Source organism: Vanellus vanellus (genome assembly GCF_965231255.1).
Source record: "Vanellus vanellus genome assembly, chromosome: 13".
NCBI classification, from domain to species: domain Eukaryota; kingdom Metazoa; phylum Chordata; class Aves; order Charadriiformes; family Charadriidae; genus Vanellus; species Vanellus vanellus.
Window position 1 is genome coordinate 1,823,938 of NC_138918.1, and position 20,713 is coordinate 1,844,650.

General features: G+C 43.8%; 2 protein-coding genes across 2 annotated transcripts in view; one reads left to right on the forward strand and one right to left on the reverse strand.

The window, feature by feature from the left end:
- AFF4 (ALF transcription elongation factor 4) overlaps positions 1 to 13,030 on the forward strand; it is a 52,507-nt gene extending 39,477 nt beyond the window's left edge. The window contains exons 14-22 of the mRNA XM_082490021.1: positions 638 to 875; positions 3,010 to 3,107; positions 4,849 to 4,912; positions 5,063 to 5,199; positions 5,590 to 5,661; positions 6,886 to 6,979; positions 8,139 to 8,182; positions 9,770 to 9,990; positions 10,383 to 13,030. Of these exons, the coding sequence (XP_082346147.1) occupies positions 638 to 875; positions 3,010 to 3,107; positions 4,849 to 4,912; positions 5,063 to 5,199; positions 5,590 to 5,661; positions 6,886 to 6,979; positions 8,139 to 8,182; positions 9,770 to 9,990; positions 10,383 to 10,501 (1,087 nt within the window). The 3' untranslated portion in view covers positions 10,502 to 13,030. The remainder of the gene's footprint in view (positions 1 to 637; positions 876 to 3,009; positions 3,108 to 4,848; positions 4,913 to 5,062; positions 5,200 to 5,589; positions 5,662 to 6,885; positions 6,980 to 8,138; positions 8,183 to 9,769; positions 9,991 to 10,382) is intronic.
- A 3,517-nt stretch (positions 13,031 to 16,547) lies between these two features.
- On the reverse strand, positions 16,548 to 18,553 carry LEAP2 (liver enriched antimicrobial peptide 2; the record flags this gene model as incomplete). Its single annotated transcript, XM_082490029.1, has 3 exons — positions 16,548 to 16,717; positions 17,944 to 18,083; positions 18,497 to 18,553. The coding sequence occupies 3 exons, from the start codon at positions 18,551 to 18,553 to the stop codon at positions 16,681 to 16,683; spliced, it is 234 nt and encodes a 77-aa protein (XP_082346155.1). The 3' UTR covers positions 16,548 to 16,680.
- Positions 18,554 to 20,713: the final 2,160 nt, after the last annotated feature.

The following is a 20,713-nucleotide window of genomic DNA, read 5'->3' on the forward strand; positions in this document are numbered from 1 at the left end:
TATTTGCTTGATTGCCAGTGCAGTTATCTGAAGGACACTTAATTAAATGAAACTATATGATTTTATAAAAATAATGTGTCGAAATAATTGTTATGGGAAGGGAAGAATAGTCAGCAGCAGCCCTCAGCAGCCAAGGTAAGAGCGTGCCGCAAGGCTACGCGGAGAAGGTTTTCCATTTTTCTGGGTTCCAGAGAACATTTCTCTGGACGGTCTTTTTTTCTGAGCTCTCGGGCTGACTATCTGAGCAGACAGGCTGGCGCTAACATTGGCATTAATTGCTTACGTTGTACGTGTTTAGGGTGTTTTTTTAAGAACTGTTGTAGGGATGTGGTTTTATGGTTAGAACTTGTCTACTGTGTTTTCAGGTCAGAACAAATAAAATGGTGAAAACGAGTTCAATCTGGCTTCCTAGAAACCTAGTCACCCAGATGACTATTTTCTTTCTTTTGCTCCATATCTGGTTTGCTAGGTATAACGACAAAAAAGCTTGTTTGTTAAAAAAAGAAGGTTTTTTGATTTAAAATAAAATTAAAAAAAGTTTTGGGGTTGGTTTGTTTGTGGTTTGGTTTGGTTTGGTTTGTTTTCTTTTTTAAGAACCCCCCCCCCCCCCAAGCCTGAATTTGTTCATTTTGCCCAGGTCTTCAAAGCCAAGTGCTGTTAAAGAGAAGGATTTACTGCCGTCTCCTGCTGCCCCGGTCCTGCAGAAAGATTCCAAGCAAGAACACGGGTCCCGGAAGAGGACGGTCAGTCAGTCGTCATCCTTAAAGTCCAGCAGCAACCTCGGCAAGGAGAGTGGCAGCGGCAGTAAAAGCAGCTCATCTTCTAAACAAAAGAAGACGGAGGGGAAGGGTTCTAGCAGTGCTAAAGAAGCCAAGGTAAAGGGCTGCTTCTCTAAATGCCTTCAGCCCCTTCCTTTGCTTTGCGGTTTGACGGGCTCAGTGTGACCTGAACGATAACTTGCAGTTCAAGTTAAAACGTAATTAGTTTTAGATAAGCATTGTTTCGTGCCATAGTGCCGAAGTGCCTTGGAAATCTGTAAATTAGAAAATAATTTGGGAGAGATTGTGGAATACTAATGCTTATTCCTACCAAAGTCTTATGTTAATTAGCGAAATGTGTTTAGTCATCTTCTGATTACAGATGCTGCCTATTTATTTTTTTAATTTGTTAATAGGAAATATCACTAGAAAGCTGTTTACACAACAGTAAATGGAACAATGAGGTTATTCTTGTCTCGTCGGAGCAGATACAGATCTTGCCCTGATTTTTTAAGGAGAGCAGGAGCTCGGTCCGTGCTCAGCACCAGGATGCAAAGCTATAGCTCTCATTTTATGACGTTGAGGGACCCCAGAAAGATTATATTAACTCCAGCTCAGGAACGTACAGTGCTTTCTGTGGTTGGAGTGGAGAAAACACGGTTATAAAGATGGTGCATAAAATGTTTTTTAAAAGATCTAGATTAGGAAGATAGTTAGATGGTAGAATTTCAAAAATATAGGCAGATGATACTCTTGGGTCACTAAATTGTAACATGTTTTTTCATCAGTAAATAAATGTATATTACTGGACAGACCTGTGAGGACACCGGAGAGTGTATCATTGAATACCTGTGATGAGCAGTTTCTATCACAGAGGCAGTTGATGAGCATGTTGCCCTACGCGCGATTCCGGCGTGTGCCACAGGCGCCGGTGTGGTGACTCCGAGCGCTCTGCAGCAAAGCCCCAAAGCCTCCCACGGGCTGCGGAGACTCCAGTAGCAACTGCTAAACCTCAGGAGTTGGATTTGCAGTCTCCGAAAAGCTTAGAAGCAAAGTCTAAAACTGTTCAGGAGGGATCATTGATTTGGGGAGGAGTAAAGCAGCAAATAGACATCAGCGGTGGCGGAAGGTAACTTAATCATCAGGGTGGAGTTCGCGAATATCTGAACTGGGAGACGTGCTGCGTCACTTCAGATGCCGATACCGTGAGATGGAGAAGCCTGGCAGGGTTGTGTGTATCGGTGGCTGCGTAAGACGCTTCCAGGAACTGTAGATAGTGAGTTTACCTTATAGACTGAGGCTCTGCCCTTTCTTTATTCGTCAGCATAGCAATGTCCCTAAGCCAGTTGTTAAATTGAGATGTTTATTGTTTTATACTTCAGATATGCTTAGTCATGCCTTTCTTGCAGTAGTATCTACTCTTCCTGTGTTTTGACTGTATGTCTTGTTACCGTGTCTGCGTTACAACGACAGAGTCCATCGCTATGCAAATCGGGTGCCTTGCAACTCCAGGACCCTTCTGATGGGCAATAATCTGATAAACGTGGGTTATGAAATACATCTGTATAGACGGCCTTTGGTCGTGACAAATCAAGAGAGCGGAAAACACGTATGAAGCTGGGGAGCTGTTTTATACTGTTTAGTTACTAAAAATTGATTAATTTACTACTCGCAGAATGTTTCTAGTGTCCGGTCTTTAGCCTGAAGTATCATGTTGAGCCATGTGTAGTTTAGGGGAGCAAGGAGGGTGTGTTGTGAAGATAACTAGCTTTTCTCCCTGAAGATGATGCTTATCCTTCCAAAATATATTTTTTTTTCGAGGCAAAAACATTCAGCAGTGTGTATTGTTGAGAGAAATGAAAAATTGTAAAAATATTCATCACCTCTTTGTTAGAGTGGAAAAACAGGACTTGGAAACAGTGACATGGGAGATTCAGGGAGGGATTTCCTGGACCCGGGTGTGTCTAGAAAGCCTCGGCTGCATTCCTTCCTCTGAAGGAGATCTCCTGGTGTGCTAGAGCGAGGAGCTTGGTTGTAGCTGCTGTGTCTTCCCTGTGCCAGCATTAGGCGAAAGCCTCCTGGAAGCTGTGTTACTGTCTATGGTGAATAGCGGCTAAAGCAGCTGCAAAACTGACCTTATTGCATAGAATGGGTGAAGTCATGGGAGAAATGTGTACAACGAATGCTTTACTCGAAGGCAGAGATTTAACTGGTCTTCAAATTTATCATTTGGCAACAATTTTCCTTTCAGGAAAAGATTCTGAACAATTCATCAAACTGCCCTCCTGCGTCTGCTCCGTCTACGGAAAGTTCAAAGTCAAGAAGAGCAAAACTTGTTTTTGATGACCGGTAAGAACAGCAAAAGGTGCCTTTCCCCTTGTGGGGCTGTGAACCTCGGAGCACAGCCAGCTCCCTGCGGAGGAGAGTTCATTTTGCTTCAGGAAGGCTGTCAAGAACAAGCTCGGGCTTCAGAGAGCTGGTGTTCCCGCAGGGACGTGCTGCTCTGGCTGCGCCGTCCTCGGCAGACAGCGCAGTAACCATGGCCTGCCCTGTATGAGCCTGCCGAGCGGAAAAGGACCGGCGGTAGGCTTAGATAGCTCCAGGTTGTTCTGTATTTCAATACTGATGGGTCCTTTTCGCCTGACCAGGGCGCTGCTGCTGCCGCCCGCCTGCCTGTTCTCTTCTGTGCGGAGCCCGCGTCCTCTGGAGTCAGGAGCTGAGGTCGTTGATAGTAGAGAGGAGCCTTCGTTTTTCAAATTCCAGATCCACAAGAGCAGGATTGGGATTTAATCCTGTGGGGTCAGAGAAAATATCTTGAAAAGAAAATTAAACAATGTTTCATCGTCTTGTGCAACCTTTAGGTTTCCCTTGTACCAATTAAAGTCTCAGCACAATGCTTGCTCTTAAAGCATTTCTCCTTGCTCTTTAAATTCACTTCACAGATAAAATTATGTTTATACCAAACGTAAAAGTAACTCCCTAGTTAAGAACTCTTTGAAAGCGGGCAAGGTGGCTGCTCAGTGTTTTTCTCCTGATAGTTATTCCTTAAATAAAAAAAAAAAAAGAAAAGAAAAGAAAAAGAAATCGAGTGAATTGGATGATTAGAGTACACTGTCACTCATTTAGGACAAAATAGTTTAGGGGGATTTTATAATTATTCCAAGACAAAACTGGGCCAAGAAATTGAGATAAGATCAAACTTAAAAAAAAAAAAAATATCTGAAAGTGTATTGATGTATAGGAAGACATAATGAGAGTCCCCTCCAAGGAACAGCAATTGTGCTTTGGAATGGCGACATGTTATAACCTTACGATTATGGCTGAAACATTGCAGGATTTTGTGAGCCTAGAACTGATCGAATGAATTTTGTAGGTATATTATCTTTTTAATATTAACTCTTGCTTTGGAATGCCATCAGTTTCCTGTAAGTGGACTGTTAAAAACGTTGACTTAAAATATCTTTAGTACAAATAAATTAAGTAAGATAGGATGGATGGGAGGATTTATTTCAAACTTTAATCAACTCACAGGTAATACATTAATATATTGTAATGTATAATTACCCTTTTATGATTACCTTCTGCTCATCTAGTCGTGAAAGTCATTTAGCATTGATTGTCTTGGGTGGCTAAGCAAAAGCAATTAACACCTGAATGCATCTTGATTTATTTTGTATTATTATAGTAATTTTTAAATATTTCACACCCTCAGAAATGCCAGTCCTGGAGGCGCTGGATTAATTTGTCCTCTAATGTTGAGGTGTTTTTTTTTCCTCCCCTGCCCCTGTTGTTGGTTGAGCGTTTGGTTTGCTTGACTATCAAATGCAATAAATTTAACAAATCACGCTTACTTATCAGCTTGCTTGAAATACTGTTTTGAACTACCTGAAACTAGAAAACTAAACTATTTTTAACAGTTTTATCATACTGTAACTAATCATACTAGTTAACAGTTTTATCATAGTGTAGCTCCTGTAACCTGGGTTAGACAGAAAAAATAAGAAATCTGGCAACGTTAAGAAACTTCAGTCATAAAAGGAAATGCAATATGGGTGGAGCCGAGTCCATAAATTTGTGCCCTCTGTTGCAGGACTTACTCAGCTGATCATTATTTACAAGAAGCAAAGAAGTTAAAACATAATGCAGATGCATTGGTAAGTAAATCTCCCAATACTTATGCCACGTTTGCACATTATACTGGGGTTTGCTTACTGCTTTTGCCTTTTTGCTGCCCGTCTGTACGGGAGTTTTCTTGTACTTCCTCGCTGCTTTTTGTCCTTAAAAGTTTTTTCCCCTCTCCCCAGTCTGACAGGTTTGAGAAGGCTGTGTACTACCTAGATGCTGTAGTGTCGTTCATTGAGTGTGGGAATGCATTGGAGAAAAACGCTCAGGAATCCAAGTCCCCGTTCCCTATGTATTCAGAAACTGTGGAATTAATCAAGTAAGCATTGTGCAGCGCATACAACAGTCAAGTGGGTGGGAAAGAGGTCTGGAAATCAGAGCTTTTAGATTTACTAAAGTTTTGCCACCAACTTTTGAAATCTCTTATCGTTCTCCAATAAAACTGGATCACTTACCAGTTTGTTCCAGTTGCTTAAAGTATTTTCATGAAGGTTAAGGTCCTTTCGGCTCAGGCTCTCGAAGTTTGTCTACAACATATAACACACAAGAAGCAAAATTATTCCCATTAACTACCTAGTCAGCATTGTGTTTAGGGTCTGAGAGAGGTTCCTGAAATGGTGAAGAAATTCATAAGAACATCAGTGTTTTGTGATTGATAAACGATACTGAGCTCTTTATTTTGTTGTTTACTTGATGTCTTTGTTTGCAGATACACTATGAAACTGAAGAATTACTTGGCACCGGATGCTACGGCTGCAGATAAAAGGCTGGCAGTGCTCTGGTATGTGTATTCTCAACTTAATACAACGCACTGATTGACTTCAGATGTTTTATCTGCATGAAATAATAGATAAATCTGAAATGAAATAATAGATAAATCTGCATCTTAGGGCAACTAAGGTGATTGAGGGACTGGAGCATCTCCCGTATGAGGAAAGGCTGAGAGCGCTGGGACTCTGTAGCCTGGAGAAGAGAGGGCTGAGGGGAGACCTTATTATGGCGTACAAGTACCTAAAGGGTGGGCTGAAGGAGGATGGAGCCAGGCTCTTGTCAATGGTTCCCAGTGACAGGACGAGGGGCAATGGGCACAAGTTAGAACATGGGAAGTTCCGTTCAAATACACGGAAACACTTCTTTACGGTTCGGGTGCCAGAGCACGGGCACAGGCTGCCCAGGGAGGGGGGGAGTCCCCTTCTCCGGAGATTTTCAAGACCCGCCTGGATGCAGTCCTGAGGGATGTGCTCCGGGCAATCCTGCTTTGGCAGGGGAGTGGGGCTGGGTGATCTCTAGAGGTCCCTTCCAACTCTGAAACTCCGTGATTCCGTGAAATGCTGTATTGCCCGGAGTTGTCAGGTGGCTCTTTACCAAATAGGAGTTTTCCACTTGGCTATACGTAAAGATTAACGCTGTATGTCTGATTAGTGTAAACTGGGGCAAAGGGGATGTTGACAACGAGGGCCAAGTCTCTGAAACCTTAAGGAGATGACCAGGTTTGTAAGGAGTAACAGCAAAAAGGATGGGGCTCCTTCCTATGTACTCAGCCAGTGATAAGTCCCCGTTTGGCCTGGCCGTAACGAGTTGTCACTGGCCGCCTAGAGCAGCGCAATGGCTCCAGTAGGTGCAGAGGACCAGAACCTGTTGGTGTCAGGTGGAAAAGAAAGGGGAGGCCATGGCAGAACGCGTTAGACTCGGTATGTCCTGACGCGAGCGAAAAATAACCAGAACCCTTGTCTGGGAAGTAGCTTCGTGTCGTCTCCTAGGCTGAGAACCGGAGGCTGATTATATCAGCAAGATCCCTGCAAATCATAGTTTCAGCGTAAGGCACACAAAGCTATGCTTTTGCTTCCTTGAGAATTTAAAGGTGCTTATGGAATTTCTGGTAGACCTACAACTGAAGAGTTGGCAGAGAAAGCTTTCAAAACATAGCTATGAGGTTTTTGAACTTACTCGGTTGTGATAAATTTGACTCTAACTGTAAATGTTTTGTTATTGTGTCTTTGGTCAGTCTTCGGTGTCAATCTCTGCTCTACCTAAGGCTTTTCAAACTGAAAAAGGAAAGTGCATTGAAATATTCTAAAACTCTGACTGAACATCTGAAGGTAACGGCATATGTATTTTCTTAGAATATTAGAACCTGATCAAATTAAAGCTCTACGTCACTTAAAATTCCTGAATCCAATTTTCAGACTGCTACATAAGAACTTGGAATATACCCTATTTAGAACTGGACCTTGAAAGTATATGAAAGTTAAGTAGTTCAAAGTTGGGAAGAGACAGCACGGCTGTCATAACCCTGCTGGTCCCAGCATGACGGCTCTCTTAATAATTTGATCTAGCTTTTGTCGTCTTTAATAAATTTAGTAAGCTTCAAGGAGAATTTAAAAACGTTTTTCTTGCTGCAGATACAACAAGCTGAAACTTCACTTTCATGTTTAGGGGAATTCAGTATCCGGGGGTGTGTTGCACGGGCTGTATTACACAGCTTCGCAGAAGCTGGCCCCAGAGCCAACTTCTAATTCAAAACCAGATTGGTCTTTCTGGATTTTTGTTGTTTGCAGTGGGATGTTTGATTATTTTATTTTTTTTTTATTCTCCCCCTGTGAATTTAACTAAATTCCTCTGCAATTGATTTAAAAGCGCTGCCAGGGAAAGGAGACCCAAGAGACACATCCTTTGAATTAATGTATTTGAATCGAGGTGTTGCAGATGAGAAAACCAGTTATGGTACTGCGGTGATGTTACTCAGGCCTTAACCTAGACTGAGATTTTTCAAAGGAAGACATGGGGATAGGTAACTAATGTCATGGGGTTTCTCTGAAACTTCCAGCTGTCAGTACTGAGAGGAAACAGGCTTGTCACATGCTTGGCTTCTCAGATTTTTTTGGAGACATCTTTAATTGTTCAATGCTAGCAATAACAGATTTCTTCCTATTAATGGGCTGAAAAAACCAAAACATTCTCATAAGAGGCAATGGGATCTAATGCTTAGAACAGGGGACTACTCCAATCCTTATATATTTAGTGGCCTTCTGTGTGTTGCTAAAATAATACCTTAATTTGTGTCGTGGTCATCAGTAAAAAATGATATTTTCCCAAATTTGAATTTACTGTGATATTATTCGGATTGTTGGTTATTGCTTAAAAGAAAAGCAACCAAAATTAATTTGGTCAAAAATAAACAATTAAATAACCAGATAAAGTATAACCAGTTAAAGCATAAACATAAATCAGGTGACAAATTTCTTTTTCCCCAAACAGAATTCCTATAATAATTCTCAAGCGCCGTCACCTGGTATGGGAAGGTAAGTAGTAAAAGCCGTTTCCTGTATTTCTCAACCTTCAGCTGGTTTTGTACATAAACCGTATGCCCGAGGTGCTCAAAGAGCAGCTTTTCACTCTGTAACGCGTTGGGGGGATTATTCTAAAGGTGTAGATTCTGATTCAGTTGCATAGTCATCCTGATGAAAGGTTTGGAAGACTGCTGCTTGTGATAGTGCTCTGCAGAGAGTCTGTCGGGTGACTCCTTGTTGCAGAAAAAGGCTCAGTGTGTCACTAACACACAAGTCACATATCTCAGAGTTTTGTTGGTTTATTTATCCCTGGAAGTGTTTAAAAGATGTATAGATGTGGCGGTGAGGGACATTGTTTAGTGGTGGACTGGGCAGCGTTAGGTTAATGGGTGGACTGGATGATCTTCAAGGTCTTTTCCAGCCTAAATGATTCTGTGATTTAATGCTTTTTCCCTCAAAACAGTAGCTTTATTAACGCTGCAAGCCCAAACAGCTATAAGGACTTTCAGGGTTGTCTGTTCCATAGTATGGCAATTTACTTCTGTTCTTTAAAACCTAACAATGGACCTTTGATAGACTACTCGGAGTTTTAGGAGGGCATTTCAGATTTGCATTGTGTTATCTGAAAGTGTAGTATGGCAGAATAGTTTCCATGTAGTTGTAATGTTTTCATTATTATTCTTTAAGGTTCAATTAATTTAAACAATGAGTTTAAGATTTTATTGAATTAAAAGATGAGGAGGTTTGGTGGTTAGGTTTTGGCTGTGAAGCTAATACATGAGTTGGAGAATTCTGGTCCTCCACATCAGTAGAGGAGTAGATCATCTCATCAGCAGATCCTGCCCCTCTGCTGCGCTCTGCTCTGCTCTGGGGAGACCCCCCCGCAGCGCTGCCTCCAGCTCGGGGGGTCCCCACAGCAGGACCCGGAGCTGTCGGAGCGGGGCCAGAGGAGGCCCCGGAGCTGCTGGGAGGGCTGGAGCCCCTCTGCTGGGAGGACAGGCTGGGAGAGGTGGGGGGGTCAGCCTGGAGAAGAGAAGGCTCCGGGGAGACCTCAGAGCCCCTTCCAGTGCCTAAAGGGGCTCCAGGAGAGCTGGGGAGGGACTCTGGGTCAGGGAGGGGAGCCATGGGACAAGGGGGAATGGTTTTACACTGGAAGAGGGGGGATTTAGATGAGATATTGGGAAGAAATTCTCGGCTGTGGGGGCGGTGAGCCCCTGGCGCAGGGTGCCCCGAGCAGCTGTGGCTGCCCCATCCCTGGAGGTGTTCAAGGCCGGGTTGGACGGGGCTGGGAGCAACCTGGGCTGGGGGGGGGTGTCCTTGCCTGGGGCAGGGGGGTGGATATGGGGGGGGGCTTTAAGGTCCCTTCGAGCCCAAACCGTTCAATGATTCTGCGATCCTCAGCAGTTGTTACCAGCTCATGCACTTCATTTGTTGTAGGGCAAATCCTGACTTCTTGATGCGTAAAGCGGGAGTGCTTTGGCATCTCACACCCTGGGATGTGGGAAGAGAGGTCTTAGAGAGTGTCAGTCTTACAACATGATATGACTGGAGTACTTATATTTGCATTTTACAATTTAATACTTTTCTTTGGATAAGCAGCAAGCCTGTCGGTATGCCGTCTCCAGTCTCTCCAAAGCTGTCTCCAGGGAATTCAGGAAATTACTCTTCCGGGGCAGCCAACCCTTCAGGGAGCGGGTCTTCGGTGACGATCCCCCAGAGGATCCATCAGATGGCAGCCAGCTACGTCCAAGTTACGTCCAACTTCCTCTATGCCACTGAAATTTGGGACCAAGCCGAACAGCTGTCTAAAGAACAGAAAGGTAAGAGCTGGCACAGGTGGATTACAGCATCGGATGTACCAGAGTGTGCCGAAACGCTCATGGGCTTTGAATTTGGAGTTGCAGTTAATGGTGCACAGGATGCACATTTCCATTTCTGAAACAGACATTTGAGGGGGGAAGCCAAGGAAGGTTTACGGTAGTTTAGCCATACTGTGATTATTCCTATCAACCGGTCTTCTGCAAAAGAGTAAAGGCATTGATTAGAAAGGACCTTTTTCCTTTATTTTTATTCTTCCAGCAGTCAGCCGTCTTTCTTTTCTTCTATCTATCTTAACCTAAAAGATTCACGCTGAAAAGATGGGGAGTTTGGGTGTAATGTTTCCTATATAAAAAATATGTGCGCAGTTTAACTTGTGTTTCTGTTGTTTTAGAGTTCTTTGCTGAACTGGATAAAGTTATGGGCCCTCTGATTTTTAATTCAAGCATCATGACAGACCTAGTGCGTTACACCCGTCAGGGATTGCATTGGTTGCGCCTGGATGCCAAGTGATATTTTGAACTGAAGGAATGGAAAATCGAACACATTTTTCTCGCTGCCTCTGATTTATCTCCACAACACTGTGTCATGTCAATAAGGAAGACTGCCATAACACATTGCTTAGTTGACACTAAGAGCAAGGATTGCTTTCACATGTCTCCCATCCTCATTTGTGTTTTAACCCCAAATCAGCTGGTTAATGGACTTCTTCAGTATTCCTGTTTTAAGTTATTTAAATATATTAAAATTTGCTACATAAAAAGGTGTAGTTTTGCTGATCTATCATGGATAGATCATTGGAATTCCAGTCATAATGCATAAAGAGTCAGTTTAAACCCTATTTATTTTAATTTTTTTTTAATTTTAATTTTGAAAAGCCCAGTTTGGGGCAGTTTTTAGCTATTACTTCCCTAAATTTACCCTTTCGAGTACTTAGCAGAAATTAAACATAGACACTTTATTTAAGTACTTTGTGAGCTTTGTTACTCTGTAATGTCTTGTGGTGGTAGAGCCTGTAAGAGGAACTAGGGTTGATAGGTTCTAACGTGTAGGGACACCATACTTTTCATGCCTAATGCCTATGAGTCAACTAATAAATGACAACTACAGATTTATTATTGCAGAATTTGTACTAAATAGAAAAGTTCCAGATATTCTTCTATGTATTGAGATACTTCATTTAAATGAATTATAAAGAAATTTTTATGGAAAAGTATTTAGCTGGATCTGACTTGGATTGTTTTCAAGGCAGTTTCAATACATCGATTAACACTATAACAATCACAAAACATTACAGTAATTTGCATTTAATGTAATATTGAAGTAGTGGTGTGAGAACGAACTTCAGTCTGATGGGTGCGATGCATGCAGGAAAGGCTTCTGAAACGGACAATCTTGTGCTTTTTTGCATCTCTTCATTTAAAATACGTTTTGTCTCCTTGCTTGTCATTTCTGACACTTAGAAAATCGGTGAACTTTGTGGTTCGCAACCCGACAATAGTTAAATTCCTGCCAGAACTGTCATTTGCATCTTTTCCATTGACTGAGAAACCAGGAATCTTAAGTAGAAATCGAGGTCCATTTTTTCCTTTTAGAGTCTGATAGGTGATGGACACTACAGGATGACAGTGCAACAGCCATCGTGGGGTGGGAGCACGCAGCTATTACAGGGAAATCGACTGTTGTGATGCAGAACGGATTTGAAACTTGTATTTACCCCGCGTTAATGAAGGGCCTGTTAATGTTTGGTGGAGCGTAATACTGGCTTGCGAGGGAGCGACTCGGTGCGACAGAAGCGGTTGGCGGAGTTGCAGTTGACCGCTCTCAAAAAGTGTAAACCAAAGTACCTTTCCACGTAAGGTGCTTGTCTGGGTAAAAGGTTTAAAACGCTACTGCTTTCAGTATTGCTTAGTGCCCCTAACATGTCTGGTGTGCCTTATGCCTTACTTTTAGGTGAAGATTTTATGAACTGTTTACAAGATGTTTTACAGCAGGACCAGGTATACTGTATGCAGTGGTCTTCTGCAGTACTTTGGTAAAATTCCATTTCCTTTTTCAAAGTCCTAGTGTCTGTCACACGAACTGACTTCTCATTGTGGTGGTCTCCTTCTGAAGAGTCAAACTCTGAATCCTTTGGAGTGAGATTGTGGAATGCTGCTTTGTTTTCTCTCCCGTTTAACCCTTTGTTCTGTACCAGATATGAACGTGCATGTTCAGGAAAATTATTGCACTAAATTTTTTGTGTAGTAGTAGTTAAGTGCCAAAATCACGGCAACCTCGAGAGAAGGAATAGAATTCTACGCTACTTAGTACTGCAGTATGTCCTATGGGCTTTAAGAGTTTAGAAGTTTTGCAAATTAGTAACCTACTAAAAGGTAGCTGCATATTCGTAGAGCTTCCTTTGCGTTCCAGCGTGTTTTGTACTTCCAGAAGAGCTTTGCTACGTACGAATTGATACATGGTTAACAGACCTGTGACTTTTTCCATGATAGCTGAGTTTACTCTTCAGGTCTGTTGGAGCATCCTTTTTATTGAATCACTGTGCGAGGTCACGTTGCTGTTAGTGTTTGCTGTTCAGACAGAACTCTGTACCCTCAAACTCCGCAGCTTGCTTAATGGGACACTGTCAACTATTTTTCCTTTAATACTCTAAAGTGCCTAGCACACTTTTGACGCTATATAAAAAAGAAATACCTTCTTAGAAGTTGCGTTCATAGTTTATTTTTCGTGTAGTGCTGCACTGGCCAGCATGGCTGTTTTTTGGCTTGCTCCTTCGTGCACGGTTACCATTGCTGTTAGCAGGAATGGTCTCATCTCTGGGAATTTTTTTTCCTTCCCGAGAGTCCCACAAATACCTTTTGGTGTCGCGCTAAATCGGTCTCTTAAAAATGTATCGCTTATCCCTAGATCGGTGGATCTTAAAAAAAAAATTGTCTTCGGTGGCCAGGAGACTTTTTACACCGTGTCAAAATGTGGACCTGAACTGGTTGAAAGTGTCCCACGGGAACAGTGTGCTTCCTCGGAAGCTGTCCTCCAGAGTGCTGTCCCGGACAGCACAGCGGTTGACAGAGTGGACATCCGCAGCGGTTGATTTTGTTAATTGAAAAGAAATGCCTTACGCATCTGTGGCTATTTCAAACAGATACGTTCAAATTTCCCAATTCCAAAAGCATATCTTAATTTGGGATTTACCGTTGTTTCCGAGAGAGAAGTGATGTACTTTGTCAGATTTCGTGGCCCAGATAATGCCCGTCCGTCACAGGCTTCAGCCCTCTGTCCAGGCGCGGGCGAGCGGTCCGAACGGCCCTTTGGTACCTCTACACCCGGCGGCGGAAACGCTTCAGTACTAAGGCGCATTGCACTAGTGAGGAAGGGTGAGGGAATCCCGAACTCCCGGCTTCCGAAATGATTCCCGAGAGGATTGTATCGTAAATACATATCGACGCCGTAATTTTAATTCCCTCGCTGAACGCGGTCCCGGTTGGTCAACCTTAAAAATGGCTTAATCAGACTAGGCTTGCTCAGATATCAAAACTATTCGAATTTGCTGTCAGACTTGCAGGTTCCTGTAGGTGATGAGGTGCAACCGCTTATAATTATAAACAAATCTTCAGGACACCGGAGTAAAGCAGCCCGAGACTTTTATTTTGATTTGAAACTATTAGCCATAAAGCAGAGCAAACGGATGGCTCTTCTTGGCTTTTGATGGCAGTATGCAATTTGTATTGTATGTGTCTTTTAATATATATGTATATATATATGAACTCAGTCTGTCCAAAGTATATGTTATACTTGTTTTTAGATTATGGTGCAACTGACTATATTGATATATTATTTATTGAGTGCTGAATCGCCATCTTACTGGTGATAAATCTTGCATATTATACAGGAGTGCAATGTATATTCCTTTAGATTGCTGAGGCTCGATTGCTGTGAGAACGAAAAAATGCCCTGAAATGTATTTATGAATGGCCCCGACACACAGAGAGTCAGTACTTTGTGGAAAAAATGTAGCGCTTGCCTGGGGCAAGTAAAATAAAGCCGTAGGCAGAGAATTATGCCGTTTGCCAAAATGGCAAGCTGCTGGAAAGAGAGACTACCTTTGCTGTATTTAATACTTCATTTACCGAACGGATATTTGCCGTCACTGCGGTGTTTCTACTGAGGCAGATACAAAAGGGCCTGAGCAAGTCGAGTTTGAATTACCCATTGGGGAGTAAACAGCTTCCAAATTCTTAGATTTCTGACAAATACTTCGGTCGGGGTTTCAGTTACTCCCTGGGATGAATCAGTGTTATGGAGAACCCCTGTGTTTCCGAGCGGCAAAGTTAACGCTAGACATCTTCAAGCCCCAAGGGTCGCCAAAGCTCCTGCTAGCCAGCTCAGAGGAATCCACCCCTATTCCAGGAGAGCTTTCCCAAGTAGGAAGTTACGTAAACGCGAACAATCAGGGAATCGGGATGCGTGTCCAGCTCCGTGGCTTTTCGAGGAGTGGGTCTCTGCGGCCGTGATGGCATTCGAAACCGGCGGTGTTGGGGCGGGGGAGGCAGGGAGGGCCGCGGTCGAGAAAGCCGAAATCCTCCGCCGCGGCGCGCGCACGTGGCCGAGCCGCAGTCGGCTCTGCGCCGGGGCAGCCCGTCAGACGGCGCGGGCTCCCTGAAACCCGCCGGCGCTCAGCCGAGTTTCCCGCCAAGACGCTGCACGGAGCGGTTTAAATGCTGTGCTGCGGCGCAGAGTTCGGGGAGGCTGTCTTTGCCGGAGCGCGTGGCCCGTTTGAGCTCCCTCTGGAAGCCTCATGGAAGCGTACCCGTTCCTGGTGTAAGTCTCCGGGCGCGCTAACGGAGCCCGTACAGGCAGATGGGACTGCGGCGCGTTCCCCGTCTCCGGTTTCGGCGGGCGGCCCCGGCGGCGGGGGGAGTTGGGCGCGGGACTGGTGCGGCGCGCGGGTTTGGCTGCGTCGGCGTTACACATCTGAACACTCGGCTCGAAGGACCAGGCGTGACTTTTGCAAGCACAGTTCCTGACATTTGCATCTGGTCCCCCTTTTAAATTGTTTTAAGAAATTTTGTATATGGAGGATAAAGTGCTTATATATTTATTAAAGATCCTTTATCTTATTTGAAATTATTATTTGGTGAAGAAGGGGTTTTCTTTCGGGGGAGGGCTCGCGGGTGGGGGAAGGTAACTTTTAACCTGTCACTTATAAATGAAGCCCTTATTAATCGTACAGAAAAGGTACTGTTAGTAACTAATGGGATGTCTCTGTTTTATGCTTTGTACGCGACAAGTCCATGTGTTACATTTTGTTTCTATCAAAATATTTAGGCGTCTGTCTTCAACCAAAACCTAAAAGAAAACAAACTGTGATTTTATTTGTTGCAATACATTTGAAATTTCAAAGGGTACTTTGGGGCTCAAAATTAGGATTTCTAAGTCAGTATGTGCATTTCACGTAATAAAGCTGTTAATGGTGAGCAAAGTATTATATACTAACTAGATTTTTTTCCACATCTGTATAGTATATTCTATGTATTTTGTGGTATTGAGATTATAGAAAGTTTAGTGTCTGAAACATGCGTTTAATGTGTATTTTTAAACAAATTTATGGCAATTAAAATATTTGGAGAAAAGGGTATCACATTTCAATTTGTAAAGATCTTTTTAACTACTGTGTCATTAAAATGCTTTGTACAATGCAAAACTGTAACTGGAGAAACTAAGTTTAATAAATATCAAATAGATTTTCTGTATTAAACTTCAAAACCACTGTGCTCTTATCTCTTGCGTGGGCGTTCTCCTCCCTGGTGTCGCATTTTTAAGCCGTTTTGGGTTTTGATCCCCGATGCTTTGTGCATACCAAAAGGCAAATGGCATTCAGTGTTTGTGTCCCGGACTTGTTGCTATTTGTCTAATCAAAGGTGACTTTGTTTCTTTTAGCCCTCCGATTTAATGTACCAATGGTCAAAAAGGGGGGTTGATCAATTTATTTTAAAATAGTAGCTACTTCAGTGGCAAGAGTCAGTCTAGGACATCCATTTAAGTAAACCTGATTAGAAGTAGTTAAAAGTAAATACTTCTTCCCGTTATCACTGGATGGGTCGGGGATATTGAAAACGCTATCAGTTTTATCAGTTTGCTTGCTCCTTCTTTCTAACAGGCCTTTATCTGCGGCACTGATAAGAGTTCAGCTGTTGAGACTGGAGTGAGGTGGAAGCTATGAGCTGCGTTCTGCGCTTGCCAGGTTGAAGGATAAATGTGTAAAGTCCGCTTTGAAATAAGCAGCTCCTACTTGAAACACCTGTGCGCTCACCATACGCTGTGCTCAGAGGATACAAGGAAAACCGAGGTGGCTTGCTGAATAGAAATTTTTAATTCACACCTTAAAAAAACCAAAACAAACAACAAACCCAAAACAGAACAGTACAAAAAACCCAAACGAACATGAGATGCAGAGTCCTTTTATTGAGCTTGGCCAGAGAGTCATCCTGAAGCGTGTGCTGCAGAGGTACAGCCTTGGCTAGGAAACGCTCTCAAGCGCTTTGAAGTCCTTTTATCGGTTCGTATGACAGAGATGTTAAATACACTTATTGCTCGAGTCACTGTCCTAGCTTCTGAACGGTCAATAAATATTTCACAAGTAGAGCGGAGCATTGCCAGCAGTAACAGTGATGGGTGTTCTTCATCGCAACAGGTCACTCCGAGGCTGTTCTAAGGAAACAGCGGTTCTTCCTGGAAAACAAAACACGATCAGGCGCTGCGGGGCTCGCACATCCTCGGGGGCATCCCTGGCACTGCTCCTCCAGCCCAGCTCTGACAGCCATGCTCCTGTTCAGTTCGTGGAGCCGTGTACGTTGTATTCACCTCTTTGACCCTATTCAGTTTGTCTTGGTTTATTTTATGTTCTTTGCTTTGCACAACAGCTCCAAAATGCACGTTAGCCAGGGCTCTGCCGTCAGGCTGCGGTGCCCAAATGACACAACAGAAATCCTTTTCTGCCTCTGTCTTCCTGTAGCTGCTGTTACAGTTCGCCTCTGTTAGTCGGCAGCATCAACCAATGCATTTCAAGTGCCTGCGAAATAGCAGCCCCGCTGCCCCGTCCCATTAGGTTTTCATATAGTAGCAAATGGATATATTCTGCCCCATCTCTGTTTGCTTTCTGGTACGTGTCCAGTAGGTGCCACAGCATTGGCTTTCAGTCACCAAGTAGTAATTTTAACTAAGCAGTTTAACTACATGTACTTGGACAATTTGCTCACGTCAAGTGTTCATGAGAACTAAACGGCTTTTGATATTTTAGCTGTCTGTTAAACTCTGAGCTTAAGTAATCACCTTAAAGTGATTCATGGAATCATGGAGTTTCGGAGTTGGAAGGGACCTCTAGAGATCACCCAGCCCCACTCCCCTGCCTCCCCTAAAGCAGCATTGCCCGGAGCGCATCCCTCAGGACTGCATCCAGGCGGGTCTTGACAATCTCCAGAGAAGGGCACTCCCCCCCTCCCTGGGCAGCCTGTGCCGGTGCTCTGTCACCCGAACCGTAAAGAAGTGTTTCCGTGTATTTGAATGGAACTTCCTATGTTCTAATTTAGGGTAAGATACTGCTTTTAATTAATACGTGCTCTAAAGGGGACAGTATTGGCTTTAAGAAGGCTTAATTTTAACGTCTGTAAGCGATTGCCTAAAAGCTGGCTAGAATCCCATATTCCATTTTGAAGAGACAGGTTATTCTGGGTTGCAGCGAAGGGACTAAGGCTTGTAATCGAGGGTGCTTGGACTCCGCTCTGTTTGCATTGCTTACCAAAGAGGTCTCAAGCTATTGCCCCATCCCTATTCCTGGTATCTTTTCCTATGCACAGAATTAATTGCAGATCTCATTTGGGTGAGAATAAGCGAGAACTTCCTCTACATAATATAATACGGGGTCTGCCTGAGCCTTAACAGTGATGAGGATTCGTTACCTGCAGAGCATTGTAATGCATTCGCTGTTATCCCTGCACGAGGCTCCGACGGGTCGCAGCGAGACTCCTCTCCAGAAAGGTGTCATCCGCCTCTGTCGCGTCAGCTGCGGCTGTCGGGGGTGCAAGGAAGCACAGAGCGCCTGAAACAGAGTTGGCGTGCGACTGTCAGAACATCCGGCAGCGGTCGGCACTGGGAACTTTGGTGCTGAGCTCAATAGTCTTAAGTGAGAAACTTGAAATCTTTCACGTTTTCAGATCCTAGCGTGCTCTGTTAAAGCGTAATTGCTGGTATCCTAATCCCAAAGAAGTAAGAAGTACAATAATTAACTATGTTTTTTAATCTTGGGAGAGAAGGCAGAATGACTTGCCCAGTTACATCCCAGAGTGACCCAGCATTCACTAGACTCTACTTTTTTATGAAGTTGAATCCTCTAAAAGAGCTCTGCTGTCACCTCTAACTCCTGCCACTTTTTCTTATTCATGCAAATCCTAACGCTGTTGATTAACCGCCTGACCGTTTGCCTTAGCGCTTGCCATAGTTATCTGGGTTTACCTGGCTGAGCAGCAGTGAGCAGAGCAACAAGACTGCCATCGCTTTCCGACAGTGCATCTTCACAGCGTGAGCTGTCACTTCCACCGCAGGACCAGCCTTGGGCGGAGGAGGTAGGAAGAGCTCCAAATAGAACTTGCCAAGCTGCAGCTAGAGTTTTATAGACTTCATTCTCTTATCGTTGCATCAGCTGTCAGTCATTACAGGAACAAAGTTCGTTTCGGAGCAGGAGGGAATTACTAAGTTAGCATCTGCAGCAGTGATCTGGTTCAAGGCCTGTCTATTTAGCTAATGATTTACTCTCCTTCCACTTGTACTTTGTCTGCTCAGCTTACCAGATGTGCCAACTGTTCCTTTTTTTAAAACCTACCTAACGCGTTACCAGAACCCCATGGGGTATTTGCAAGCAAAAGGGTGGTTGGTCCAAACCGTTATGGTAAAGATCAAAAGCCATAACCGTATTTAACAGCCGTGACGTTCACGGCACGCGCAGCTTTGACTTTGTCAGCTGGGGCAAGTATTGTCTTATCGAGCTTATTTGGGGCAGAGAATCAGGCTTTTGATTCTGCTCCTCATTCTCGGTACCTGAAAGAATCGTGAGGAGGTCACTTAACCTTCCCTTCCACGCACACCGCACTTAAAAAGCAGAGGTAATACTTTTCAGATGGGTTTGGAATGTAAAAATGCATTATGCACGATAAATACTAGACCTCTCCTGCCAAGGAGCCTAATGTGTCGTTAAAGGCGATGAACTCTCCATAGCTGATCCCCGAAGTAGAAGAGGCTCTTCTGGGGCCGGGTCGCTCCACGTGGCAAGACTGTGGTTTCTCTTAGATGAGCCGTCCGCTGCAGTCTGGCTCCGTCCCTTACAGCGTAACTCACCGTTAGTCGTCTAAAAGCTGCCACCAACTCCCATTGATGTGGATGGGCAGTTTGCAATTAAGAGGAATCTTATTTTTTCCATTGTGAAATGAGATCGCAAACAGCACAGAGAAAAGAATGTTTCAGAAGAGCTGTCTATTGCCTCTCATCTTCTCTAAAGTTCTCTCCGCTTACAGACACTGGGACGGGGTGAAGCGTATGGCTGAGAACACCAGTCTGTAAATGGACCTTGCTGGTACTTGCTCCTCCTCCTCAGCTGTGAGATCTCATGCCTCTGGCTCCCACATCTGCCCCGTGTACGCTGTGTCTGTCGGGTACGAGAGTTCTGAGACCGCAGAGTAAAAATACATTATAAAGAGAATACCAGTTTGCTTGTGTGAAGTACACGTAGGCTTCGGAGCACGCTGTGCTTTAATTACTTCAAGTAGGAAGACGCTGTACAAAATAATGAACTACATTTTAGCTGAATTGTAAATACAAATCTGAGTGCAACAGCCTGCCGTTTTCTGTGATTGCTTAATATGGAGGCATAAGTGCCAGCGTGGAAGGCGAATCACTTAGATTAAGATAATGCCATGTTGTCAGGTTCCTGTCTGCAGATGATTACTCCTTAGCCCAAACTTCGCTAGATTAAGTAAAACCCCTTTGCATCATATTATCTACAATCACTATTGGAAAATTGGTTCCTTTCCTACGGTGGGTCTTACACACTTTCCTCTGCCCTGTTTGTCTTCCTTCGCTGTGAGAAGGAATCAAACCCCTTCACTATTTCACCTTCCTGGGTCTTAGGGGGAGAAGGGAACGGGCCAGTGGCTCATGGCACGACAAATAGCTGAACTTAAAAGTTTCTTTTACATTTGGCTGCTCATTTCTCCACAAGAAGTCCTTTCTTTACATGCATCCGAGTTCTAATTTCTACTTTTTCCACTAGGCACTGCAATAGAACAGAGAAAGGAAAGCAAGAGGCGGCAGCAGTGGTCTCGCCATCACCTGTGGAGCACGGGATTTGAAATGACAGCTCTTCCGATTCTGACAGCAGTGCCCTCTGTAAGTCTGGTAAGACTAGTCCTTTGTGACGATGCCTCAAAATTGTTGTGTGTCCTTCTGGGTTACTAATAACATCGGCATATCGCTCTCAGGCAGCAGTCTGTTTACTCTGTGCAAGAAACTGGGGAAAACAGAAAAAAACTGAACCAATTGTTTCCATGTACACAAGGCCAGCGCACCAGTAAAATGCCACAGCAAAGATGCAGGTTATAATGGGAAAAAAAAAGAAGACACAAAATGATGCTTTGTTGCCACTTCTAACATTTAGGAAAGGGAGAACAGAAGTGAATT